This window comes from Cydia splendana, chromosome 12 (assembly GCF_910591565.1).
Source record: "Cydia splendana chromosome 12, ilCydSple1.2, whole genome shotgun sequence".
NCBI lineage: Eukaryota > Metazoa > Arthropoda > Insecta > Lepidoptera > Tortricidae > Cydia > Cydia splendana.
The window spans coordinates 3,051,983-3,072,795 of record NC_085971.1 but is presented as its reverse complement, the minus strand read 5'-3'; the positions used below and the strand labels follow the sequence as shown (position 1 = coordinate 3,072,795).

The following is a 20,813-nucleotide window of genomic DNA, read 5'->3' as shown; positions in this document are numbered from 1 at the left end:
AACATCCACGCACACGTCCGAAGATAGATCCTTTGGCTTTAACTGATGGTTCCCAAGTTTGCGATAACGAACGAAACGAAACGTCGGTAAATAAAGGTAATTGAATAAATTTCGCGTTAGACCCGTCTATAAATGTGATATGACGTTTTTTGGTTGAAGAAATGCCACTTTTGACACCGACAGATCGGTATCGTACCGCTGTGACTTCTTATAAGCATTGTTCGAATCGGACCGAAAGTCCGCAGTCCCTTAAGTTGTCACCAGGAATCCTCATAAACCCTTTAACGGCCGAAATCCTCCGTAAAAGGGGATCGGACTGTAATCAAAATAAATTATTTCACATAAGCTAATAAAATAAATGTTTGGATGTACACGGATTTTTTGGGTACTTACTTTTACTTATTTTTGCGCTTTTGAAGGTTTTAGTTACAGTAAAACTAAATAAAGGAGACATTTTTACTGCTGCCATATGGCGTTATTCATAAATACTTTATTGATATGAATACTGTTTTGGACTTGTTTAAAGAGTAGGTAATTATTTTGACTTTCCAGAAGCTCATATTTCGATATCAGTCGCATTTGTGTGAGTTACCATTGTTAAAGGCTGAACTATTTAAAGCCGTAGGGGCCGAGTAAGTAATATTTATGACTTAAAAATGCAATAGTACGTATGAAACGAATAATGTATTGTCCAAGAAGGGTTATTCCCACTAGTTACCACCAAGTTCTTACCAGTGGTAACTACTGGGAATTTTTTTCCCACCTTTTACCACTGGTAACTACTGGGAAAAAAAATTCCCACTAGATACCACCAACTCGGCTTGGTAGGCTCGACTCGGCAGTAGTTACCACTGGTAAAATGTGGGATTTTTTTTTCCCAGTAGTTACCACCAAAATATTGTTAGAATTCAATACTAATGAAAACAGTGTAAATAGCATAGTATAAATGTAGCGTGCTGTAATAAATAATTATGTGTCAGTTAGTGATTCAGTAAACTGCTTTTTAGGTGATCAAAAATATTAAAATAGTTTTACCGGTATAAGTGTAAAAACTAAAATAGAAGAGTCTCATTCTAGTTAAGTAGAAATTAACTTATTATCTGGATTAAAATTATCTTATTAACTGTAAATTGAATTACGTAATTATACAAACGAACAAACAAATCAGTCAAAAACCGACAGAACTGATTTCGTTTTATTATTTACAGCTACTTCATTTCGTTCTATTATAACACGACGCAGAGCTGGAATATGTAGGTATTCAGGTTGTTATTAAAACCGCTTAGGGCGCGCTTCGGATGGGCTGACTGCTCGGACTAACCAGCATAGGCTCGCATTCCAATTACGCTCGGGTAGTACATCGCTCGGTCATATTACGCTGGTTGGCTCGATTGCTTAAATACCCACGCTAGCGGGATGGTAACAACACTCTACCAGAGGGGCATCATGCAATTCAATTTACAGTTAATAAGATAAATTTAATCCGGATAATAAGTTAATTTCTACTTAACTAGAATGAGACTCTTCTATTTTAGTATTTACACTTATACCGGTAAAACTGTTTTAATATTTTTGATCACTTTTAAAGCAGATTACTGAATCACTAACTCACACTTAATTATTTATTACAGCAAGCTACATTTATACTATACTATTTACACTGTTTTTATTAGTATTGAATTCTAACAATATTTTGGTGATAACTACTGGGAAAAAAAATCCCACCTTTTACCAGTGGTAACTACTGGGAATAAAAATTCCCAGTAGTTACCACCAAGCCGAGTTGGTGGTAACTAGTGGGATTTTTTTTCCCAGTAGTTACCAGTGGTAAAAGGTGGGAAAAAAAATCCCAGTAGTTACCACTGGTAAGGACTTGGTGGTAACTAGTGGGAATAATCCTCCAAGAAGGGTTGATACCTACATGTTAACATGGAAACCAGTAAAGTTTTTACTGTTGCTATACAAACTCCATTCTGATACAACCATGAAAAACTAAAGACTGAGAGTGTTTTGTGTCGATCGAGTGACATCCCTTGTTTGAAAAACGTACAAGTCGATAAACAAGAACAAGCGTGGATGTCCACTTTAGCCACTTTTTCTTCAAGGCCACAGCGACAATGCCGTAGGAGGTAAAATTACCTTAATTATAAGCTATTAAGTCCCGTTAAAATAAATAACAAACAACATATTTGAAGAAAGTACACTTACTTGAAACTCGTTTCCCGTTCTTCCTCCACTGGATGTTCGGCACGGGGTCCCCCCGCGCCGCGCAGTAGAACGCGGCGATGCCGTTCGCGCGCACCTGCAGATTGCGGGGCCGGATTGTGATCTCGGGCGGATCTGCACAGACGGAAAAAGACCGTATTTAGTTGGAGGTAGGGTTGAGAATTGATTGAGACAGGTTAAGTTTCTGAACACAACTGTATTTTGAAGTCTTTAGGTAAATATACTGTAATCTACTGCCAAATACGGCCTTAATTGTAAAAACAGCTAACCTGCTTGCTTAATTTAATATACTTTATCGTACAATGTCAAATACCCATTTGACATAAATGCCGTAAGCACCAGCTACTAGATTTATACTAGAAGGCCTCCTCCTCAACACTTTTTTTTTATTTAAATACTAGGCGATAAGTTTTATTTTTTCAATCGAAAACGATGTACTTAAATAATTCAAGGCTTGAAATTCATAAATAAGGGCATCTAAAGACGATTGTACGGTGTTTGCACGAGATCTGTTTGCTGACCTAACCCGTTTGAAAAATAGGTAAATCCTGGGTGTTTATATTATATAGTTTTAGCTTGAACAACATATGTATTTATTTCACAATTATAATACTGTATTCAAAGGCTGCTAACAAATAGTACTGTTTCTTTATTACTTACACTGAAATTCAAAATTCATAATTATGATATGGTAATAACAGTTTGATAACAGTTTTATCTCTAAATATCATAGTGGGAAATCTAATAAAATTAATCTATGCCGGCCATATGTATGATAATATGCGGGACCCTCAATTTAAGGGACTATAACTCTTGTGGAACTAATTCAGAAACACAGAGTAAAATAAATAAGTCACTTAAGAAATTAAACGATCTTATTTTTTCCAGGACTCACAAAACAATCTGCAATGCACGTCGTTTTGCGAAGCTTAAAATCGAATACCTACCTACCAGCAATTCACTTCAAGTTATATTATTGCGCTGTAGGTATAGTTACATCAGTCACACCATTTTGATTTGCCTTAATATGAATAGAAAAGCAACATGAATATTTGGTAAAATATAGCCGTGTATTGCTGCTATTAACGTTTTCAAATTACTAGTGATCGGTTACAACGTTTTAATTTCATGGCAGCGTGGTCGAGTGAAAATAAAGAAAAGAAACAATTTTGAAGCAGACGGTCAATTAAGGTTCATTTAAAGGTTATTAACTTTAATTAATAATTTCAGCTGAATTTTACTTTATAGATTCCTTTAACAACGCTGCCATGAAATTAAAACGTCGTTACCAATCACTAAAAATTACAGAATAATTAAATTAGGTATGCCAAATTTTATATTAAAGGAAAAAATGGAAAAATTACGCTCCCGGCAGGACGTATCTGCATGTTTAAAAAATTGATTTAAATTAGGTATGTACCTATTTTTTTTTATAGATTTTAGTGACTTGCATTTATCCTCGCAAAAAACTATTGGTGAAGTGAAATTGCTTATGAAGACCATAGGATGACGTGATATTAACCATCTGACCGTCAAAATGTGGGAGGTCGTGCCGCTCACGCATCGGCCTCCACAGTCACCAAACCCCGTTGTCTAAACAGCAAAGCATAAATCGTCTGCAATAGACGAAAAGGCCTGTGATGATGACGATGACCGTCAAAGTCGTCCACACGACAAACGTGGCGTACAAAGGGACGGTTTTGTGGAGTCAGTTATTTTTTAGTTAAAGCTTATGGATTCTGTGCTCTTTCTGTCAATTTCTTATCTGCGTAGCGGCGAGCCAAGTCACAGATGAATTATGTATAAGACCACAAGGGCCCTCTTTTACGAGCTATGGACTACTCGTTACTGTTTTGGACCATTCGGACCCTATTTTCGACGATGAATAAATTAAGGGCTCTAGCTAGAAGCCGCTTGAAATAAATATTCAATAGTATTTGCTAGTTTGCGTTGCTTTGATGACATCGCAAATTATTTTTTATATTATTTTCATAAGTCTGAGCCTAATACGATATGGTACCTGTGTGCGTAGCGTCCCCGCTGAAAACCAGCGCCATGACTTGCCGTGGCATTACGAATACTGCGACGAATTCCTAAGTACGTTTATTTTCTATGCGTTAGTAAAAAAATATATTTCTTACATAAATATTAAAATCTTCTTCTTCTTTCTATTTCGTTAAGGCTTACAGCTTCCAAACTTCAATTTCAGTTTTAATTATTGAATACTTTTTTGTCAGATACTTGTGAAAATGTATTTTAATTGTGACTTGTAGAAGTTAATTGAAGTCCCGCTCCATTGCGATTCAGCGAATCACGCTCGGAGGAGTTCCCGCTAACCGTTTTACTGTGTGAAGCCAGTGAAACCGCGGTAATTGGTCCATTTTTGAGTCCCACTAGCGAATGTGACGGCATCCAGCAAAATTGCTCCCTAATGCATTGCTGGACGCAGGGCTGGCGCGTCTACTTTATTATGAACACGGTTAGAGTTGTGTTGTTCTCGAGAACGTTCTCCTTTTATTATGGGATATATTTTCGAACGAGAACGTTTTTCATAAGAAATGAAAAATACTCTAAAAACTATTAACAGGAGTAGTTACTTTAATACTACATAATGGAAGATCGCAGCAGTGGGCAACTAGGCACAAATCGAATATATTTTTTTAAATATTTTACTGATTTATGTTTTAAGTATATGTACTACTATATATAAACTCCAAGGGGGAGGCCTATGTGTTCAGCAGTGGACGTCTTATGGCTGAGATGATGATATAAACTATGAACTGAAATAGATGTCATATACTAAAAAAAAGGAATCAAGCCATCCGCTGGCCGAGGCTGGAATCGAACCGGAGTCTTTAGCTTACGCGGCTAACGGACCGGACGGCTGTCACTTATTCTTTTATATATGACATCTATTTCAGTTTATATTTATTATCAAACAGCAGAAGTGGGAACCCTAGCTAGCCGCTGACGCCAACACGGTACATTTTCATTACGACGAGATTAATAGCATTATCTCACGGAAAAATGCGCGCCCCGCGAAACAATTATGTGAGTCAGGATTCACGGACCCGTCTATAGCAGTTGGTAAGTATATTCTACTAGATACCTACCTACTAGCTTACTACTTAACTAGCAATACCACCCAGCTGTAGTCCAGTACTACAACTGTGGTCCACTATTACGTAATTAAATATATGTAAATACCAAAGTTCTTTTTGGTTTTGTCTTCCATTTGAGTTTTTTCTTCCATTTATAAACATATTTTGCTAAACAACTATGACATTCAAATAATAGTCACACCTGAACGAAGATGTTCAAATTAATTTTGGACCATAATTGGGAGTAGGTACTTAGTAAAATATTATCACAAGATATTAACTATTCCCTTTTTAACAGCGTTTTTTCCTAGACAATAGTCTTCTTTTACACAATTAGGAGATTTACATAAGAAATAAACAGAAATCCGCTGCTTCTCCCCGTATATTTTCCTACAATAGCTAAATCAAAACATCTATCAAACCCACAGGGCGGAAAAAACCATCATGCATACCATCCGCGCTTACTGAAACGCCTAAACGAACCGAAACGAATAGGGAAGGGCCTTGGACACTCGCACTAGAACCGTTTGATTTCTGAACTAGAAAATGAAATCCCATTTAGTTCGTAGAGGTCACTCCCTTGGGGCCGATGTGACATTAATAAACGAAAGAGTGGCGTATTTTCGGCGGTCCAGTTAAAATATTCATGGAACGGACACTGCGGCCGGGTCAGATTAGAGATATGTGAAAAAAGGTGGGTTCGCTTTGAGCGTAGTGGGGAGTCAAACAATTCATATCGGCTTCGTCCCCTGACGCCGCGCTGGGCATCCTGTATTTCCATCATATAGGACTTAGTCTTCGGTTTATGCTCTATAACGTTACATTATATAGATCTGTTGCTTCTCGCAGTGTTACCAAGGCCTGCCTAAAGCATCTCAACAAATGCATCACGCTGCCCTCATCAAACGACACGAGATTATGCTTCTTTGCTAAGTAAACACTCAAAAACTTGTCTAGGTACCTCAGGCAGCCATCGGTTCTACAAGCAATAGTTACGCCTTAAGTTCGGCAACTCTCTGAGATATGTCGACACGCTTGGTCCTCTTGAAGATCTCCTGATTTCAAAAATATCTTTAAAAAACTCCAAGCATAAGCTCGTTCATGAGACTCATTATGCGTGGCCACATCGCAGTACAATTCTGTGATCACTGTGAATAAAAACTGCTTTAAAAAAGCTTCGTCTCAAGACGCCACGGTGTTTTAGACAAACAGTTATTATTCATGAGCTATTTTTCAAGACAATATATTAATTGAGTTTAAATGAACTGTGTTATAATGAGCTGTAAGTAGGTATTCTTAGGAAGCATGCGACCATTATCTCAAGTTCTTGTTGAACGTTTATATATTTAGTGCAACTAAGACGGATATTCAACCGAGTTGACAAACAAACTGCATACTCCTCGAGAGCTGAAAGGACTCGTGATGGATTGGTTTGCAGCGTTTTTACGTTAATAATGTAACAAATTAATATTGTCTTCGGTTACCGCGATAGTAAAAATAGAACTATGTAAACGGATTACATGGCGTATAATGAATGACTTTTCTCTACCAACAGATTAGGATTCAGTAGTCCATCTAAAAAAGGAGCAATCAAGACAAACTGTGAGACCATTGTATTGAATAGTGTGGAGATTTCCAGTTTTAAGAAATTACAAGGCAATTCAAATAAATAAAAGAAAATGACTGACCCTTCTCATTTTACCGTTTTCTCGGTTGATATCCTAAAGGGACCTGGGGTTTGCTTTAGTAACTTACTCCTAAGAATTTGGCGCATGAACTAGTTATTACGAAAGCGACTGCCAACTCACCTTCCAAACCTAGAGGGGAAATTAGGCCGCTTTAGGATTACAACGGTTTCTTCACACTGTTTTGCTTATTCTAAAAGAGATTGGTAGGTATCGGCGAACATTATTACATTTATTACCCTTTCTTCCTCCCACTGTTACTTTATGTTGGCAAGTATTAAAATTTTATCATCTTTTAATTATTAAATTAAGTTCTTCTGTATTAATATTTCTTGTCGATATGTAAGAACTGGAACACTATCGAGTAAAGGTCAGGCCTCCTTAATATTAACAGTCTCTTGGCTTCGTTATTAAGTGATATATCACCTTAATGATTAAAAAAATTAAATACATATCTAAGCTTAGCAGTACCAGTGACTAAATTTTGCCATTACAATGTATTTTCTTGGGTAGCCAACAACTATTTAAAAAGTTAAAAAGATTATTAAAAACCAATATATTCACAAATTATTTTTTTACGCATTTTACGAAAGACGTTACTTTCATGTGTTTTCACATGTTTTTTAATCGCAATATCGAGTATTTGTTGATAAACTGCACTCAAAAGTCAAAACTGAGTAAAATTGATTCCTGAAACATCAATAGGTATTCCAAGAATTAATTATAGGGATGAATCCTATATCGATTCTGCTGGACATATTATCCGGGTAACTAATATTCGGAAACCTGATTAGCATTAGTATGGTTTCCTTGAATTAATAACACAGAGCTACAATCTCAATATTGTGTTACAATGTTACCGGATACATAATCGGGGATCGAAACGATGAAAATTTATCAGTATAAATTGACTTACATGAAGAAAATATTTTTTGAATTACAAGCGATGTAGAGTGTCATACCTCCCAATTATTTGTTTAAAGCGCTTTGGGGTAACATCAAAAGCGGAATAATTTTGAAAATAGCGACATATTGCGATAAATTGAAATATTTTCTACTAATTTAGAAGCACTTTCTACTGTGTAAATAGGATACCTTGGTAAGCGTGGCAGCTGAGTAAATGTTGCCAACGGTTTTAAAAATCCCCCAACGTTTGATGGATGTGCTTATTCCTAAACTGACGACCGCGAATAGAATGACTCGCATCGAAATGACAAATAAATGGTGCGGTGGGGTGGTAGTGGCGGTAACTACAAATTTTCCAGCCTAGTTTTTCTGAAAGAATGCCTAGCCAGTATTCGATCTCTGACGAAAGGGTAATCAAAACATGGGTTCAAAAATCCCCCAAAGGTTGACGGATGTGTTTATTCCTCAACGGACCAGCGTGAACGGTCACGTCCTGGTGTGGAATTGAAACGCGGCACGTGCCCCACGCCTCGATAAAAAAGAGTTTTAGCCTGACGGATTAAATCAAACCGCTAGATGAAAATAGGATTTGCGGGAAAGTTCTTTTATTCTCGGTAATATATTGGCTGGACTTGATGGAAGCCCGACTGTTGGCGTATTAGCTTTAACAGTTAAATGATATCGATATCGGATATGGTAATACTTTTAAATAAATTACCCTTTAAACTTCACATAGTATAAGGACCCTTTAAGCATGGAACGTTTCTATGGGGTATATCTGAGTGAGTAATAGATAAAGCAGATTTTCGATGGATAAATACAATTTAGTAAAAACTGTTTTCTGACAATGTAAAATGACGACGAGCGAAACGAGGAGCACGTTACACAAATAATAGAACTATAAAAAATCCATTTTTTTTAACAGAAGCGCATACCTACAATCAAAATCATTATAGCAAAATTTTTACAAACCCTTCAAACCAAGCCGCGGTTCAAAAAATCCGTACAGCGCTCAACAAAGGGATATATTGGTATCGTTTATTGTTGAGTATCCATTATTCAGCGAAGCAAAATCGCTGTGATACGAACTATCGGGTCTCAGTAGCTATTGGTCGGAAGTCGTACAGATTTAAACTATGGGGCCGACCATTGAGCCCTGGGGTACACTATTGTAAAACCAACGCTGAGTCCGCCGTCCGCTGTTTAAATTTAAAAAATGGCCACGTATTAAAACGAACGTAATTGATTGGAATGGAAACTACGGATTGCGTTGAAGATCGTGTCGTTACATCATATTTTAACGTTCATCTGCTGCGGTGGCAGATCGTTTAAAGTAAAGCGTTGTGTAATTTAAGCGATTTATCATGAGTTATATGGAGCGTATAAAACACTGTATTGATTCCATTAAAGTTTCATACACGATCTATGTAGGAACAGCATGGTATCTTTGAATTATAATCAACTGTAGGTAATACTAGTACTTTAACAAATTTTCATGTTACATATGAAAGTGTAATGCGTCGTTAGATATTTTCTAGCTGAGAGTTCTGTAATAAAAAGATAATTTTAAATATTTACTAAACTAAATTGACTAAATAACAATTCCTTAAATTGCATTTAAAAGAAGCTTGGGATTATTATTTTCTTTGTTTCCGTTTATGTCTCATACTTTATCATTAAGTTTTGTTACCATTGCGACTTAGTCCGGTGGCCGGCTGCATGAAACAAACCTCATCAAAAAATAGAATATACCTACCCTGTAGAGGTACCTGACATTTAGTAGCTTCCAACGCACTTGGTCGGCCTAGGCTTAACCTGGCAGATTTTGTACAAATGGCAAAAACGTTGGACAAAAATTCATCAAAAAAAACCTCATCGAAAAATAGAATGAAACTTGTATGGTAGGATACCTGACCTTGAGGACAGTAAAAAAAAATTGGTCGGCCTCACCTTAGCCTGGCAGTTTTTGCAGTCCGACCAGATTTATTGGGTCACGTGAGAGCTACAATTTACCTCATCGAAAAATAGAATGAAACAAACGGATTATAATAGCTAAAATAAGCCTGTTGACGTATGTCTTGGTCGGCCTCACCTTAACCTGGCAGTTTTTGCAGTCCGACCAAATTTATAAAAAAAACATCAAAAATTTTTTATCGAATAATCGTATGAAACTTGTATGGTACGATAGCTGCCTTTGAGGACAGTAAAAAAAAAGTGGTCGGCCAAATCCTGTGTTGGCAGGTTCCTGTGTCCGACCAATTTTGTGGTACCACGTGAGAGCTACAATTTTACCTCATCGAAAAATAGAATGAAACAAACGGATTATAATAGCTAAAATAAGCCTGTTGACGTATGTCTTGGTCGGCCTCACCTTAACCTGGCAGTTTTTGCAGTCCGACCAAATTTATAAAAAAATCATCAAAATTTTTTTATAGAAAAATCGTATGAAACTTGTATGGTACGATAGCTGCCTTTGAGGACAGTAAAAAAAAGTGGTCGGCCAAATCCTGTGTTGGCAGGTTCCTGTGTCCGTCCAATTTTGTGGTACCACGTGAGAGCTACAATTTACCTCATCGAAAAATAGAATGAAACAAACGGATTATAATAGCTAAAATAAGCCTGTTGACGTATGTCTTGGTCGGCCTCACCTTAACCTGGCAGTTTTTGCAGTCCGACCAAATTTATAAAAAAATCATCAACATTTTTTTTTATCAAAAAGTCGTATGAAACTTGTATGGTACGATAGCTGCCTTTGAGGACAGTAAAAAAAAAGTGGTCGGCCAAATCCTGTGTTGGCAGGTTCCTGTGTCCGACCAATTTTGTGGTACCACGTGAGAGCTACAATTTACCTCATCGAAAAATAAAATGTAACAAACGGATTATAATACCTAAAATAAACCTGTTGACGTATGGCTTGGTCGGCCTCACCGTAGCCTGGCAGTTTTTGCAGTCCGACCAAATTTGTGGTACCACGTGAGAGCTACAATTTACCTCATCGAAAATAGGATGAAAAAAAAACGGATTATAATAGCTAAAATAAACCTGTTGACGTATGGCTTGTTACGGACGGCTTTCATAAATTCAATGTGGCAAATTTGATGCAACACATTGTGGCTGGACATTAAGAGATGAAATGTATAAGATCAAATGGTTTGAAGGACACATAACGCCTTTGCGAGTCCAAGAAATAACAATAGATAAGTCGGAGTCTGGGGAAAGTTCGTCAGACTTCGACTCCGAAGATGATTATGATTAACAGTCATTATTAACAATAAAAGGGTTATTCCCACTAGTTACCACCAAGTTCTTATCAGTGGTAACTACTGGGAATTATTTTCCCACCTTTTACCACTGGTAACTACTGGGAAAAAAAATTCCTAGTAGTTACCAGCAACTCGGTTTGGTGGTACCTACTGGGAATTTTTATTCCCAGTAGTTACCACTGGTAAAAGGTGGGAATTTCTTTTCTACAAACCGAGCTTCGAAGGAGAAATGCTACAGTTGATGGAAAAAAGGCTGATTTGATGCAAAGATAATCACTTAATATATGTGAGGTTATCTTGTGTATTTTACCGTTTATTAAAATTTTGGAAGGCTCACGTGCAGTTTTTCCTCTTATATTACAAGTGTTCGATTGAAAACTAAGCTTTGGTGTATACCTGGATCACCTGCATGTACAAGAAGGCATTTCATATACGCCCGCCCATCAGATAGGTACACAAAGTCATGATGCGTATGGAATACAGCATGTGTGGCCAAGCCATTATGCCCTAAATTATGTACTACTTCGTTAAAACTTAGCTTACCTGTGTATTTACTCTTTCCAAAATATTTATCTTCCTTAAAATGCAGCCTACACAAACGGTCTTTGTCATTTGCCTTAGTTTTTGGTACTCAAAGCTTTTTCTCACCGATTTATGCATATCGGGTCCTTGGGAAAAAAGGGAGATCCTATAGGTATATTTCCACAATTTGTCGCACACTATTGCAGTATTGTGGAGAAAAAAAAACATACAACCGAATTGATAACCTCCTCCTTTGGGATTTGGAAGTCGGTTAAAAAAGGAGAATGTTTACAATTTATTGGAAACAATGTATGTGATTTGACAGTGACAGCAACTCCACTATGGAGGCGCCACCTGGCGTGATAAAATGTCAGTTATGCCTCCTAATTCTATCTGTAGTGGAAAAGTAGGATATACGATTCAAAACTTGTCAAAAATCGATGAAAACCTTTTTATTTTTGACATCTGTGAGACATCATCTCAACGTAAGTGTTACTCTGAAACCACGTCAGTAGTTAGAAAACGTTATTTAGATATTAGATAGATTTATGAATAAAATTTGAACTGAATGTTTTCTTTTTTTTTAAAGCCCTCTAAGACCTCCATGGACTCATTTACTTATGACTTTTTTCAGTTAGCATTATTAAGTTAAGTTCAAGCTGCGAAGAAACCATATTTTCAATATAGAAATTATTATTCTTTACAAATGTGGTCGGACTGCAAAAACTGCCTGGCTAAGGTGAGGCCGACCAAGACATACGTCAACAGGCTTATTTTAGCTATTATAATCCGTTTGTTTCATTCTATTTTTCGATGAGGTAAATTGTAGCTCTCACGTGGTACCACAAAATTGGTCGGACACAGGAACCTGCCAACACAGGATTTGGCCGACCACTTTTTTTTTACTGTCCTCAAAGGCAGCTATTGTACCATACAAGTTTCATACGATTTTGCGATAAAAAATTTTTGATGATTTTTGTATAAATTTGGTCGGACTGCAAAAACTGCCAGGTTAAGGTGAGGCCGACCAAGACATACGTCAACAGGCTTATTTTAGCTATTATAATCCGTTTGTTTCATTCTATTTTTCGATGAGGTAAATTGTAGCCCTCACGTGGTACCACAAAATTGGTCGGACACAGGAACCTGCCAACACAGGATTTGGCCAACCACATTTTTTTTACTGGCCTCAAAGGCAGCTATCGTACCATACAAGTTTCATACGATTTTTCGATAAAAAAAATTTGATGTTTTTTTTATAAATTTGGTCGGACTGCAAAAACTGCCAGGTTAAGGTGAGGCCGACCAAGACATACGCCAACAGGCTTATTTTAGCTATTATAATCCGTTTGTTTCATTCTATTTTTCGATGAGGTAAAATTGCAGCTCACGTGGTACCACAAAATTGGTCGGACACAGGAACCTGCCAACACAGGATTTGGCCGACCACTTTTTTTTTACCGTCCTCAAAGGCAGCCATCGTACCATACCAGTTTCATACGATTTTTCGATAAAAAATTTTTGATGATTTTTTTATAAATTTGGTCGGACTGCAAAAACTGCCAGGTTAAGGTGAGGCCGACCAAGACATACGTCAACAGGCTTATTTTAGCTATTATAATCCGTTTGTTTCATTCTATTTTTCGATGAGGTAAATTGTAGCTCTCACGTGACCCAATAAATCTGGTCGGACTGCAAAAACTGCCAGGCTAAGGTGAGGCCGACCACTTTTTTTTTACTGTCCTCAAGGTCAGGTATACTACCATACAAGTTTCATTCTATTTTTCGATGAGGTTTTTTTTGATGAATTTTTGTCCAACATTTTTGCCATTTGTACAAAATCTGCCAGGTTAAGCCTAGGCCGACCAAGTGCGTTGGAAGCTACTAAATGTCAGGTACCTCTACAGGGTAGGTATATTCTATTTTTTGATGAGGTTTGTTTCATGCAGCCGGCCACCGGACTAACTGCATTTCAGAACGTTACCGCAACAATGTGCACATTGTCGCATAATGAATACGAATCAATAACGGACTGATTACTGCATCCTTTGCATGGTAATTATATCAGAATGGTTATTGGGGTAAATAGCATTCAATTGAAGGGTGTCATTAATATCGCTAAAACCATTTATGCCAAATCTCAAAACCACTATAAAAGAGACCTCCCATTGTTAAATATTTATCACAGTTCTCAAGGTCATGTTACGCTGGTAATGCTAGAACTATTAACTCACGCAACCAATGCAGAAGCAAGCCTACTTTAGTGTGGCGGCATTTCATTAAGGCCCCCACTTTACAGCGATCGCGCAAAACAGGCATTGTTGCAGTATCGAGGGCTGGCTCGAAACCTGATTATTTGTGCGATATCACATTTGCAGGTAAATTGTGAACGGAAAGCTAGTCGCATGAGCTAGGGATGTTTTGATAGAATTAGTTTGTAACGCCTTAGAAAGTTATAACACAAAAAGTGACTTTGGTTTATATTCCTATGGTCGCTTGAAAGCGATACCCCAGACATCGCTGATAGTAAAACATTGTTTACATACTCGTAAGAGTTAGGTTCAGCTGATGAAAATTTGTGATCACTTTGTTTATCAATATCAATGTCATCGTCAATTTGTGATCGCCCACTTATGCATGGGCCTCCTTTCAACTATGCTACTTATTCTAGCCCAGAGGTCTGTTCTAGTCTTTCCAATGAATGATCAGCAAATTTTCCCAATCATCTTATCAGTCTGGGTTGTTATCAGGATGGCTTACGTTTCTCTTATCAAGAACACGGTTTTACGGCACTTTTTTTTCATTTTATTTTTGACAAAGAGGTCATGGTGATATTTTAACTGGTTCACAATTCGCCGTCATTTTTCTCTAATGGCTGCCTTTCTTTTCTTATACACAAGTCTTTCTAAAACTTTTAGGAAAGGACCATGCAGTTATTAAAAATGGTTGATAATTCCAAAAAATAGTAACCAAAAAATAAACAACCCTAGAGAAGCCGATTTATGACAATAATCTGGACGTGTCCGCCCAAAATCGGTTTTACATCGCATATAAGTGAAAATTTATATTCCGAGGTATTTAAACGCTCATTTAATCGTTACGGACGCGACCAGTTGGTATTAACACATTAGCATATTCCAATATGGCATTCCATTTACTGGAATTATGAATTTAATCTACTTTTACTGCTTTAGATTTGAATAAGACCCTTAAACTATCAGAAGAAAAAGAGTTGAGTTGAACCAATTCTAAAATATACATGGCTTCGTCAATGTGAAGGCATAAAGTGGCTCCTGTTTAGGTGCATACACACCACAGTTCACTTTTGTGGAGCAATAATGTGCAATACGGTAACATTAGGTAGCTTACCTAGTTACTTAACTGCTGTACAATGTTGCTCCAAAGTTAATACACAAAAGTTAAAATGCGGTGTGGATGGACCTTTTAACGTCCCTTTTGGCTTGAACGGCAATTTATCAGTTGCAAATTACGTATCCTTAAAAGAAACTTACCTGTTTCATTCCGTCTTCTCTCACTCACGCAAGTTGTAACATGAATTTTAATTATGTTTTGCAATTATAGAGATATATAAGCGAATAATGTGTTAACAAAAAGGTTAATGGCTTCTAGTAAGTTTAATTAGTGCTTAAGTGCTCAATCAATGGCTGGAAACGGCATTCTACATTGTAGTAACGAACGAAGACTAACATTTAGGCCAAATAAAGTTTTAAACCAACGTTTAGTTTGCAAAACTTGTTCAATAGTACTTAATATAGGTACTATGTAAAACATACATCCGTTAACCAAGGACGGAAACCAGAGAAAATATCATAAAGAACAATCAAGTAACAGTTGTGTTCAGAAAATTGGGTCAAAGAAAAAAAATACACATTTGCAGGCCAGCTTCTGAAACAGACAAAACTCTTGTTAGTCAACTTACGGGTCAAATATCGGATATAAATGTTGCCAGAATCGTTGACGGGCGGCAGAGGAGGTATTATTATAGGCCTCTCTTCTGTAGGCAGCTGGGTCGACAGGCTCGGTAGATTCGGTAGGTTCGGTAGATTCGGGAGATTCGGTAGATTCGGTAGATTCTGTAGGTACACTTCCGGAGGTTCGGTTTCTTCGAGTTCTTCCGTTTCGTCTGTTTGGAAATAGTTATCGTTTGAACGCGAGCGGTCGTCGTATTTTTGGTTTTTAGGTTTTGGTCTTGGCCGTGGTTTGATTTTTAACTTATATTTAACTTACACTACTTTATTTATATCCTTATTATATACTTATCCAAAGTCAATTATAAACATCTTGGTGTAAATATTGTCTTTGGATTTACAATATAAACTTAAAGTATTTTGCTCTCATTCCATATCATTAGGTATTCATAGAGGATTATTTTTGAACAAACTATTATAGTCTCTTAATTTTCAATCAGTAAAGTTAGCGGCTCTATGTAATAGTTTAATATGAGGCCCGGGTACAGCACAGTAAACAGTAAACATATTATAGTCAGTAGCAAACTTTAAAAAAGGTTATAAGTGTGGCGCATCACTAAGTGCATGCGCACATCACTAGCGGCGGTTCCCTCCGCGCGTCTTCTTCACCCCGCTGTCGCCTGGACGGGTTTGCGGCTAGTGATGTGCGCATGCACTTAGTGATGCGCCACATAAGTTATAATTATTCAAGATTATATTGCAATAATTATTACAGCTTGAATAATTATGCATGATCATAGGAGTGGTTTTATCAAGGGTCTTACAATCCTGCAAAAGTAACCTACATGCTAGAGCGAAACGGCAACACCTAACATAAAAGCTTTTTCAGTAGTAGCAAATAAGCAAATAGTTGTCTCTTGCTCTTACATGCCTCCAGCACCTCTAGCACAACTGGCCGCGACAGGCGCGAGAAGAGACAGATAGGCGCGACTTGGCGGCTTGTCGCGTGTTGGCAGCACAACTCACGCGCGAGAGCCGCGACAAACTCGCGATCAGGTGTCACTGTCAGAAAATGACAACGATCGCGACTTTGAACTAAAATCCGTAGCACAACTGCCTATTTTGAGACAAAATATTCTCTCGGCTTTATGTCAATCCGCGAGTCGAAGTCTACGCGACTTTATAACGCGACTCGCTCTCGCGGGTGGTTTGCTTGTACTTTTTTAACTGAACTCATGATAATTATAACTTAAAAACAAGTTTCATATATTATGTAATAATATAATTTGTATAATTACTTATTGCCCTAAGGGATAAGGAAGTATGGAACAATCACTAAATGCGCTTTACGCACTCTTATATCGATTATGCACGGTGATACCCACAAGTACCACAACACACCCATCATGTTTACAACTTTAATTTCAAACAGCTAGCTTGTAGGTACTAAATTAAGTAAATAGGTACATATGTAGGATTTTTTAAATTTCAATTCAGGTTCGTAAGTTTGTAAAAGTATAATCCTAAGACTTCCTTACACAAAACTTTCATCAACCTAACAACTAACAACGGAGCCCGCTTGCTTGTACATAAACGAAGCCGATGAGGTGGGTAGGTACAAATGTTCAAAACTATCCAACTTATTAAGTAATTTAGTATAAGTAGTTAACTTATTATTATTAAGTAAGCCTTAGTAGTAGTATTTAGGATCACGGTTAGATGTCTAATTTCAACAATCTCTTACTATTTAGGTACCGTTTGGAACCTTCCTCGACTTCAACAAAACATACCTACATGTGGCCTGTGCCCGCTGCATCGTACTGTAACAGAATGATGTAATACGTGGCTGTAACAGGATCATGTCCGGCTCAAAATCATGCTTTGTATGAAATATTATCAGCCATCACCCACTAAACCATTCCGTCCCCTGCCAACACCATACCGTGACGTGACTGGACCGACCCGACCAACAATATTTTGAAGGAGTCGTTACGCTCATGTCATAGTCTGCGTAGCATAGGTACGGTTATCATATGGTCTACTCTACCATATTGAAACTCCTCTAGATCATACCCGCGTTCTAGATGTTTCACTTCATGTTTGACAGGGTCTGATACGATCATGCTATGATACGTTGCTGTCAGCATTAAGTATGAAGTGGGCCTTGGGGAGCTAATCATGGCTTCTAGGAGTTGTAGGTACCTACCTACTTTATTTTTGTTTCATTTCAGGTAAAAAATACAGGAGTGAAAAAAAAACAATATTTAAATTAATAATATATTGCTTTGCCTTATATATTCTTGCAATATTCGACTTCTTATTATTAAACCTAATATATTATTAACATCTAATAGAACCACAATAGAGAAATTGTAAGAATCTTCTTTATTACCCTTGAAAAGTATTTTCTATCTTCCTTTTTCTTCGACATGCGGCGTAGGACAATTAAATATCACTCTGGAAAGAAAATTGGTTTGTAAACAAAAAAATTAAATATGGTCGTGACTTCATCGAGGATTATGAAATAAGCTTTTCATATCAATTTGTCAAATCATAAACAGTTACACAGTACACATACACACAAATGCCATCCATTATTGGCACAATATTTGCTTATGAAAGCAGAAAAATATAAATGATCGTATTAGATTCATAATTGTTACATATTTGCCGTAACTTATTTTTAAAATGTGTTTTTCAATTAAAAGACACATCAAGATTGTTTACCTATTTCTAATGCTAAAAAAACGAACTATAGATAGGTACGCCATAATCATTATGGTTATTATAATAGTTCACTTCCTTGGTGGTGTTCTTAAAGCTAAAGCGCTTCTCACATCTTAGTGACTTTAGAAACGGGGACAGCTCCGCGTTTGAAACCTAAAAGCTTGCCTAGTGTGTTTCTTTTCCTGACTCTCCACTTCGGGGCCCGTTGGCACGTTCCTGTTAACAATATTTTCCTTTGGGTGCTGGGATATCAATCGTGTCTAGGATAATGCTGGACTTATTCTGAAAAAAAAAAAACACAATTTACAACAGGAATATGAGAACTAAAACCAATAATAGCAATTCCATTAATTATAGTTATTTACAAAAATATTTTATTTAAAAGGTTTATTAAACAGAAATTAAAAAACAATATATATTTTAAGGAATATTATCAAAATTTAGTATATAAGGCTCTATTACTTACATTTTTTTCATATTTTTTCTCGTAATTAAATGTTGACAAAATTTGAAAGTTCCTTGACTTTGACAGGAAAAACTTAACCATCGACAATAAACTAGATTTTTTACCACCAAAGAACGAATGAAATAGCGCAACCCTGTTTCCGATTCAGTGTTGTCACATGTAAATAGCATTTATGTTTAGACTTTGATTCTATCGGGGAACACTGATGAGTCGCGCCGCGACTTTGAGTTCTCTACGCGGCTGTTGCAGTCGCGGGTACAAGTTGTGCTACGGAAATCGACAGATTTGACAGCCGCGGGAATGTCGACTCGAGTCGCGGTCTAAGTCGCGGATGCAAGATGTGCTAGAGGTGCTGCAGAACCGTGAGTGTAAAGTGTTAGGAATTTTCCCCGCTATTAAAATTGGCCCATTCAAGACTATTTTAAGGCAGCTATGGTGACAAGGAACGAAATACATACTTATGGAAATTTTGAGACATTTTTTCTCCTATAACGATCGAAAGAGCTCTTGATTCTGAGTAGAAACCACATAAAAATTCCCAAATTTAAAACAAAAGTGTAGTGTAGAATTTTAAAAACAATAGCCTACCTACTGCAAATAGCTGTTACACTGTGTCCCCGTTCATTTATTAAAAGGGTTAGACAACAAAACTCCCGTATGCAACAATTAGTCAGGCACCATAGCTTTCAACTTTTTGCTCGGCCCGACGAAAGCGGTACAAAAGCTGTGAAACTCGATACATCGAAACCGGTGCTCTTTACTCGTTTACACAGAGTGGGCCCGAATATGCGGACATACTTTAACAGGAAATTCCGTTGCATAATTGGTTTAAAAAATATATTTGTCATATTAAATGTATTAAAAAAGGTCACTCACGTAGTTTAAGTCAAATATTCATCGTGAGTATGCAGCTACTCGGGAGCGACACATGTCGAACAATTTTCGACTTAAAATACGTGAGTGACCCATTTTAATATACGTTCTTTCGCTGTTGTAGATAGTGTGACCCGAAGCTTTCATGCAAATAGATTATGAAAGACATTAAATTATCATCTCAATAAATGCATAACCAATCGAATTTAATTAACAATGCAAATTGGGAAGAAGGCTGGTGTGTCATGCTTAACAATTCATACCGTCTCATATCTGTCAGGTTATCGGCACTCACAATGAAAAAAATTATTAGCCGAACTCATTTGGAAATAAATGAAAAAAATAACTCAGCTGAAGTAATAAAGAAATAAATTTCGATCAATATCCTAAAACCGATTTTGTTGTTACAAACCGACCTGTTGGTTGGTGTAACACACAGTTCGTCCCGATTTTTATGTAAGTAGTAACAAAATAAGAACGCTTCTTTCAGTGCACGGTGTATACAAAACTCGTGGCTGTTACTTCGTTCTACAGAAACCATAAATCATCTATTGTTATTGAGAAAAAAAAACTCGATATCTGGAGTGTCTATGCCATAAATAAACATCGGGCATATCGATTATAGAAAGATTTATATCTACTTCTTTGACGTGCATACTATCATCACTCATATAACCTATTGTGGTCGTGTATATGGTTTTGTGAAAGAATATCGTATACGAATGTAAGGAAATGTAAATATAAGCTATTTTGATTGTTTGTGAATTGATACCAATAGCATACAATAATGGAAGATCGTGTTTGAGGGGATCAATTTTAATATAAGTATACTAATACATAGGCAAATATATACATTGAAAAATGTAGGGTAGCAAAGGGGTTTCAATCGATGTGTGGAAGGGCGGCACCGTCGTCGAACCCAAGCCACCTGGCCCCAATTTCACCACGGTGACAGGTGCGACAATTGTAAAATCACTGTTGCTGACGTCACAGGCATCCATGGGCTACGGTTACCACTTACCATCGGGCGGGCCGTATTCCTGTTTGCCACCATCATTGTATCATTTTAAAAAACTTTATTATATCGGAAAAAAACAGATATTTCTTTTGCGTAG

The 20,813-nt window shown here is 37.0% G+C and overlaps 1 protein-coding gene across 5 annotated transcripts in view; it reads right to left on the bottom strand.

Moving 5' to 3' along the window:
- LOC134795287 (tyrosine-protein phosphatase Lar) overlaps positions 1 to 20,813 on the bottom strand; it is a 646,064-nt gene that overhangs the window by 134,025 nt on the left and 491,226 nt on the right. For 4 of the 5 annotated variants that reach the window (XM_063767084.1, XM_063767085.1, XM_063767087.1 and 1 more), the window contains exons 6-7: positions 15,644 to 15,847; positions 2,209 to 2,340 (exon numbers count right to left, since the gene is read on the bottom strand). In XM_063767084.1, coding sequence (XP_063623154.1) covers positions 2,209 to 2,340; positions 15,644 to 15,847 — 336 coding nt within the window. The remainder of the gene's footprint in view (positions 1 to 2,208; positions 2,341 to 15,643; positions 15,848 to 20,813) is intronic. The other variant, XM_063767086.1, reaches the window with a different exon arrangement.